The sequence below is a fragment of the Necator americanus genome, chromosome III, assembly GCF_031761385.1.
Source record: "Necator americanus strain Aroian chromosome III, whole genome shotgun sequence".
NCBI classification, from domain to species: domain Eukaryota; kingdom Metazoa; phylum Nematoda; class Chromadorea; order Rhabditida; family Ancylostomatidae; genus Necator; species Necator americanus.
The window spans coordinates 23,694,037-23,701,886 of NC_087373.1; the positions used below are offsets into that span (position 1 = coordinate 23,694,037).

Consider the following 7,850-nt stretch of genomic DNA (forward strand, 5'->3'; position numbering starts at 1 on the left):
TCGAATAATATATATTGCACCGATTTCTTTGCATCAGGCTTCAAATTTACAAAAGAAAAACCAACAAAACTTAATTGTACCCCTCATAGTATTTGATCTACACAGCACACAATACTAATTGCACACATAAAGCTTCACGTTGAAAGAAGATATTCTGCCCAATTTGATAATTTGTAAAGGATATTTTATCTCCTTAATACGAAATGAGGATGAAACACAGTAATTGCTTATGTGTAGCAGCACTGAACGTGTTCAAGAGGATGATTGGGATTGAGGCAGGGAAGAGGAGAGGACAACTGTTGTTTAGAAGAGAAAGAACATTGGTTCCACTAGCATCGCACACTCCCCTTCTTGAATATACTCGTTAACTGTTTGCTTTTTTTTAAATGCTTTTGGACAGGAAGTTCGCTACGAATGTCATTCCTCTGCGAGTTTTGACAAAAACTGGAACGTTACTTCAGCTAATTAAAAATCTTTTTCACTCGGGTAATTGGAACTGAGTACACCCAAGTAACCTGAAGCAGATGCGGTTTGTAAGCAGTCCTTTGTTCAAGACAAGACTCCATCGTCTACGCCGTTTTCTTTTTTCTTCCTGATGTGCTCAAACTAAACTATGATATGATGGATACGTGGACATCATTACAATACAGAATTACATGTATCAATGTTCTTCTCGTATCTGGTCATTCAAAAGTGTTAGTGACGATGTCAATGTAACATCTTAACATTTTGTTCAAACTCTTATTCTACAAATATGATACAAAAAATAGCAACACGAGATTCCGTGAACAGAATCAGGAAAAGTTGGCGCATGTTTTCCCGAAGGGGACAAGCGACTTAACATTACAATTATTGAGGATTGATCATAACGGAAAAGAGAGGTCATAAATAGGTTGTTCTTTGAGAGTGAGCCGTTCGTTGGGAATATCAGTATTTCTCGTATTCGCTTGTATCCTCTTCGAAAGATTTGCAACCTCTACCCTTACTGCAGCAACCCGAATTTCAAGACGATCCAATTCTATCTGTAACTTAGAGGCATAAATGACATAATGCTTCTACACATTCCGGCCCTACTTCGTTGAAGTAGTCGTTTTAAAACAAACTATCACAGTAGTTTTGTTCAAAGTAATTACAAACAAATCTTCAGAGATCAGCACCTTCTGTTCTTGAGACATGCAGCGAGCAATTAGTTCCTCTGGGATAGTTCCATCTTTCACCAGGTTGACCTTAAAAACATATCTATGTTGTTGACAATAAAACTAATCAAGCTAATCCGCTCCTCAAAACATGAGCTTTACCTTTTGAGTTTCGCTGCCCTTTATCACTATACTATTAGGAAGTGCTGCCCGTAATAATAGTGCGTTGAGTAGAGACAGATAGTTAATCTGTTTCTCAGAGCAGGTTAGTATAAGCGTGCCAGATTGCTAATGGACGTAAATAAACTGAACTAAAGACGAAAATGTTGAACATCACCCACAACACGTAGCAGATCCATTTCTGCTGCCCGCAGACCCGGTATCAATGCATGAAGCTGGCTGATGAAATGAGCAGCTGTAGGAGATAAGCGATTGCTTTGGGTGAAGGGTTGCGAATTTTGGCTCTGAAACAGTGAAGTTCAATGAAATGTTTATCCCTCCTCGACGGTTCAGCACATAAAGGATAAAGGATGATGTGCACGGCGTTGATAGATCCCTTTCGGATTCGCTTGCACGCATGGCTTCAATTCACGTTTAAGGACGTGTGCACGGGCTATACAATGATTTGCATGGGCTAACCGATGTACCAAACCAGTGCTTCTATCCGTCGACACAGTCTGGTACCAATTCATCGACTTTAGAGAGATGAAAAACTTACTTCGCTCTAGGGTGGATTCGAATCATCGGCCGTGCCCTCGCAACCGAAGCTCTTACCGGCAGCGCTATACCAGCCCCTTCTTAACACTTACATATTCTAAAACATCAGGCGGTTCGGATGATTGAGGAGTAGCCGTCTTCGTTGAAGCGCTTCGTTGGATGGACCACTGTTTTTCTGTAAAACACAAAATGATATAGAGGATCAACGCAATCCCTAAAGAAAACAAAGGAGTACAAACTGAAACCTGAGCGACTGTGCTCTCTCCATTGAAAGTTTAGGAATTAAGTCAAACTTCAACTAAGTAATTAGTTAATAAAGTATCAATGAAAACAAAACGGGTAATCAATTTCCGTCGCAAGGAATTTCCTAACCTAACATTTCGCTTCCACCATAAATAAGGCGGCAAAAATTAGTCTTCAGTATTGAGTAATTCCATAAATAGCGTAGAAATGTACACCTCTCCTATTCCTCAAAGTTGATAATAACAACATCTTCAGTCTTGAATATACTTTCCTTCCTTTTCCACAATCCTACTCCATGTTTTTGGTAAATCTTTAACAGAACTCTCCCGAAAATCCCCTTACCAATTTAGTTAAAGTAACTGAAGAACAGTTTCATTTATGGAATCACCCAATACAAGTGAACACCGAATTCCTAGGTGGAGCTTTTCCTCAGAACAGAAGAATTCTAAAATTTCTTCCAATGAAATCCAATTATTCCATTTTTAGGTCCAAAAAATGCGGCAGTGGAAAAATGAACACCTTCTCTTCACATTAAATTAATACTCAAAAAGCATATTCATAAGAACACGTTCTTCAACCTTGCCTGAAAATTGGCTGTGGAAAAAAAGTTAGTCACCATGACCCACCTCTAGATGGCAATTCAGTCCATCCTGAAGGAATTCTGTTCTTAGCAATCGGTTTAGGAAAGGGAAAAGGCCACTCGCGTGGAGAATCCCCTCGTTCTTGATTCTAGAAGAGCTTATTTATGACTCTGCTACGGCATACTTCTCATTGCATGACTTTGCTCCGCGGGTCCAAAAGAAACCAAATATTACACACCTAATGACCTTACCTCACATGTTTTGGACACAAAAAACTAATGAAATAGGGATGGAGAACACTAAAAATACATTGTTTTGACATATTTTTGATGGTTTCATGTAAGGGCTGATCCAATTAAACATGAATCTGAGTCACGCGTGTCACGTGAGAGGAAAAGGGAAAGAAGGAGACGAGAGGATAGAAGAAGAAAAAGGGAAGTCGATGGTGGCCAGTAGCGTGAAAACAAAGAAAAAGTGAGAGTTTGTTCCTCCGCTGGACTGAAGTTTTTGCGAAAGAGGAAAACATAGAACTGCAACGAATATCATACAATCATCATAGTTTTCAACAGTTTGCGCATGAATTTAATAACATTCAATTACCAAGAATCCTAGCTGAAAAGTAGTTAATGATGCAAGCAGCATGCCTTGTCGATCTCTCGCGTTATTAACTACTTTTCAAAAACAGATACCAATAGGAAAAAGCTAGAAAGTGTGATCAGTGTACATAAAAAAAAATACTGTCACGTTGCCACCATCCGTATGACAAAAACAGGTCAATATCAGTAATGTCGGTAACTGCTGAGAAGCACTTATTACGGCATACCGACATCCGCTGTCAAAAATCCATGCAGTTTTTGTCGCATCACTGCCTAAAATAATTTTTCACGCTTTCTCTCGTCCCTCATCACTGCTTACTACAGCAGTGTTGAACATATCACTTCGTTCCATCGTTCAAATTTTGCACATGTTGGAATGTTGCGAAAACGTTGGAAGATGAAGTTCACGTCGATCAATATGATGGAAAACAAAAGTTTACGATACCTGTGATTATCCGCCTTTGAGATCCCTTTGCTCTTCTCTCTTGAAGGTCTTCTTTCAAAACCAACCTTCTAACCCTTCTCAAGAAACGGCTAGCGTAGCGAAAAGATCCCAGTTGATGATAGTTCTGGGACATCGCTCTCTGAACTTCGCGGTTCTCTCTTCCTCCAAGTGAACGAAAATCTCCCCCGGAGGACGTGGTGGTCGTACTCAAATCTTCTGGCTGGTATCATCTTCAGATCTTCAGTGGCCGCAACCGATGCAAGCGGTGGGGCGTTATAAGTACAGATAGTCATCCTAATTCTTTTCCGTTTCAGTAGCCTACATGACTCCTGCAACCCTGCCTTTCCTAGCTCTACCGTACCAGGGGTCCCTTGAATCGAGAAACTCTATCTTATTAGTGTAAGGACTATGAGAAAGCCTTTGACAGCGTAGAAACGAATGCAATACTGTCAGCACTGGTCGATCAAGGTGTGGACGCGTCGTATGTGAGGACATTAGCCAATTGCTACGATCGATGCACGACTAGGATACAGCTTTTCCACCGCCCTCTCACCATACCCACTGGAAAGGGGTACGACAAGGCGATACTATATCGCCGAAGCTGTTCACAGCTGCACTGCAATGGATAATGAAATCACTATCCTGGGAAGAAAGGGGCATACGTGTTGATGGAAGATTTCTTTCGAACCTTCGTTTCGCGGACTACATCGTTCTCTTTTCGAGCAGTACCAATGAAGCAGAAACGATGCTCAACAAATTGAACGAAGCAGGGAAGAGAATAGGACTACGAATAAACAGAAAGAAGACACAGTTCATGAAGAACGCCTACTGCGAGGACGGAGGAGTACAACTTGAATGCTCCCAAATCGTGGAAACTCCGTCATACGTACCTTGGACGTTCAAGTTCACAAGGGAGACGACCGATAGACAACTGGTTGGCTTTCCTGAATGTGCACATTTACTTGCGGAATGGGATATGTAAGACTAAGTGGTACCGGAAACCCAGTAGTAAAAACATCTTAATCCACTATCTTTCAGCGCATCCCAGCAAAATGAAAAAATCTGTTATAGGTAACATGTACAGAACGGCGGCAAGAGTCTCATCGAGTAGCCAGGAAAAAGCATGGTCTATAAATGTGGCCCATAAAGTAGCAATGTCCAATGGGTACCCAGCTGGAGATGGTGCTACCCGACAAGCACGGTATCCCTCTCGAAGACCCAATGTAGTGGATGGCCCAGAGAAGATCCCTTTCTGTTTACCTTATATATCTGATGATATGAGCAGAGCAGTACGGGGCTGTCTACGAAAAGCGGGTCTAAGGAATGACGTGAGGGTTGTGGAAATACCTCCAGCAAACCTCAAGGCGAAGCTGGTACGTAACCGTGTGTATGATCGACTCTGCACAACTCCCAGCTGCGTGGTTTGCCCGTATGGCAGAGAGGGTGATTGCATGATATCGGGAGTGGTGTATCGTATCACGTGCAGGTTGTGCGGTGACGATTATATAGGGGAAACGGGACGCCCATTGTGTATTAGGGTCAAGGAGCATCTAGATGGACTCGCAAAATCAAAAACCTTCACCCCACTTGGAGCACACCGTAGAATATGTCATCCAAACTCCGAAGTAGAGGTAGAAGTTCGTATATTATCCTACGAGTCCGAAATCACAGCACGCAGAACGCTAGAGGCCTTTTGGATAACCGCCAAAAGTCCAAAAAGGAACAAGAAGGATGAGTGCATTGCGATCACAAACGAGTTATCCCCGTATCAAGACTTATGCGGGTTCTGATCTACGGGGCGGGCCGTGAGGTCCCCTATATAAAAACCCTTGTGACTCGTAGTTGTGGTACGTGGTGGTCTGCTGAGTTAACAAGTCTAGCTAATGAGGTAAGTACTAGCCTATGTGTTGCTGTTTGAGTTTGCTTACCGTTTGGGTGCTTTCTGTAGGGTGATGAGGCGCTTGAGGGGATAGGTCACTAATGGCTTTGAGTTTTCCAGGCTCTGACGAAGGCGATATCGCCGAAACGTTAGCCGCTGTTTAATAAAGATCGATACCAATCTTGGCTACAGCTCAAGGAAATCAGTTAAAACTACGTTTCAAAATGCCGAGATTCAAAGACAGTCGAACATGGGCAATACTAACAAAATTGTTTTGATGGTACGGAAATGACCTCAAGGAAGGCTTGTAAAAATGAGGTGGTCACGTTTTTTGACACATAAACGAAGACTTCTTCAGTTGTGGATTTGTGAACCCGCCATGAAAATGGAGAAAAGTTATCGAACAAAGCAGCGCATATTTGCTGTAGATCGGTTGGTCCTAACTATGTTAATTTCATCTTCGGAATAACACGGAAAGACGTTCAGAACTTTTTACTTCATCTAACAAATTCTCTCTAATAAAATAAAACTGTATATAGGGTGCCCCAAAATTATAGCGAAAGCGTATGGGCAATATGACCTCCAGAGTCTCTACTTTTTCTGGGTTTCTCTTGTTTCTATTGTGTTTATTTAATTCTGTTTATCTCATTCAAGCATGAAAGTGTGTAATTTTTATAATGGTCAAACGCCCCTGCCACTGCTCTTCAATTGTTGAGTTTCATCTCCAAGGCTTTTACGCACCCGAGATTCACTAGCGTCTTGGAATGGATCAAAGTGTCATCCATATATCCATTGGACGCTAGAAGGACAAAGGAACCGAAGATGATTGATCAGGGCGAGGAAGACATGTTTCTTCACCGCTACTAGCAGTCTAAGAAAGGTACCTGAAAGAATTTGCAGGTACCCGGCGCTCAATTCACTAGCTGGACCTTATCTAGACATTCTGAAGGACAGATTGTTACCCTAGACAAGTGCTCATTTTGGAAATCGCTCTTGGACCTACCAGCAGGGAGGACCCTCGCTCACAAAGCAAGAGTGGTGCGGAACTGGTCAAAAGCCAAGTTCCCCGACATAATCAGCTTTGACGAGAGGTTAGCCAACTTTTTTGGATGTGAATTCGATGGACTACAGTCACAGAATTCATCTTCAGAAAGGTCGATTTCGATTTACCTTCTGTATGGTCGATATTGGAGGCAACACCCTGCTCTAAAGCATTCTGGAAGCATTTTCACACTATCACCTACTTCCCAGACACAATTTTAATAATTAAAAACGATTACCAGATGGTGAATCCCCGTCGAATCTTGATTTCTGTAAAACGAGGAAAAAATTACTGCGATGAACGTTTTAGTCGCAGTTTTTCTGAAATTATATTGACTGCGTTATTAAATCCACTTAGGTGTGATTTGGAGATTAGCGATTAACATAGGCCTTGATTGAAAATGATTGCTGGACTGGTTGAATTTCGTTGGGTTGAAATAAACATGAATGACAGACCGCAGGAAAGGTGACGGAGGACAAGCAAGAGTGAGCTTTGTAGTTTAAGGTTTGCCCCCTCCCCCCCCCCCCCCCCTAAAACATTTAAATGAACTTTTCTAGAGACTCTCTGGTTTTTTTTAGAGCTAGTTGAACAATTAGAAACAATGCTACAATGCGCTACGCCATCGACTAAAAGAACAAGGAAGCATCGCAGGGCTTTTCAACAGAGTGTATGTTAGCTAATTTAGCTGACATGATCTCTTAAACAAAACAATAATGCAAATATTTGTAATGCCTAGATTTAATGGTTTTGAGAGAAAGTTGATTTTTAAAAGGGTCAAAATTCAAGAATTTAAGCACGTTATTTGTACCTTCAAGTCTGAACGTCGCTCGCGGACTTCAGACTTTCTGTGGTATCGTTTGCTTCGCTCGCTTCGCTATTCAACAACAATCAATATTAGTGCCGTTTTCCATGAAATTGAGCTCGTTTATCTCCAACAATCTTTCTTCCATTTTATATTATAACTAAAGGCGAAACATTTCATAATCTTCTTTCTAAACGCGTCAGTTCTACATTTGGAGAAAATTCGAACTTCAGCTTCAAACACTCCTTATCAATATCTTATAGACAAAATTTAAAAATATCACTCGAAATAAGGGTTTTCCTCCTGTTTTTCCCCAACAGTTATTAAAGAATGATGTTTTGGCATAAAATGACATCATCCTGCTGATGAAGATAACGTTCCATGTCAGATCACATAAACACTTTGCTAC

General features: G+C 41.4%; 3 protein-coding genes across 4 annotated transcripts; 2 read left to right on the forward strand and 1 right to left on the reverse strand.

Annotated features, from left to right (window-relative positions):
* Positions 1-863: 863 nt before the first annotated feature.
* RB195_010670 (uncharacterized protein) lies at positions 864-3,625 on the reverse strand (the record flags this gene model as incomplete). Of its 2 annotated transcripts, XM_064191783.1 has the most annotated exons (6): positions 864-1,022; positions 1,158-1,226; positions 1,478-1,600; positions 1,946-2,028; positions 2,723-2,825; positions 3,593-3,625. In XM_064191783.1, the coding sequence occupies 6 exons, from the start codon at positions 3,623-3,625 to the stop codon at positions 864-866; spliced, it is 570 nt and encodes a 189-aa protein (XP_064049365.1). The 2 variants fall into 2 exon arrangements, with proteins under 2 accessions (XP_064049365.1, XP_064049366.1); XM_064191782.1 differs by lacking the exons at positions 2,723-2,825; positions 3,593-3,625 and adding an exon at positions 2,226-2,232.
* Positions 3,626-4,346: 721 nt separating this feature from the next.
* RB195_010671 (uncharacterized protein) lies at positions 4,347-4,700 on the forward strand (the record flags this gene model as incomplete). Its single annotated transcript, XM_064191784.1, has 1 exon — positions 4,347-4,700. The coding sequence occupies one exon, from the start codon at positions 4,347-4,349 to the stop codon at positions 4,698-4,700; it is 354 nt and encodes a 117-aa protein (XP_064049367.1).
* Positions 4,701-4,794: 94 nt separating this feature from the next.
* RB195_010672 (uncharacterized protein) lies at positions 4,795-5,508 on the forward strand (the record flags this gene model as incomplete). Its single annotated transcript, XM_064191785.1, has 1 exon — positions 4,795-5,508. One exon carries the CDS (start codon positions 4,795-4,797, stop codon positions 5,506-5,508), a length of 714 nt encoding a protein of 237 aa, XP_064049368.1.
* Between the last annotated feature and the right edge of the window lie 2,342 nt (positions 5,509-7,850).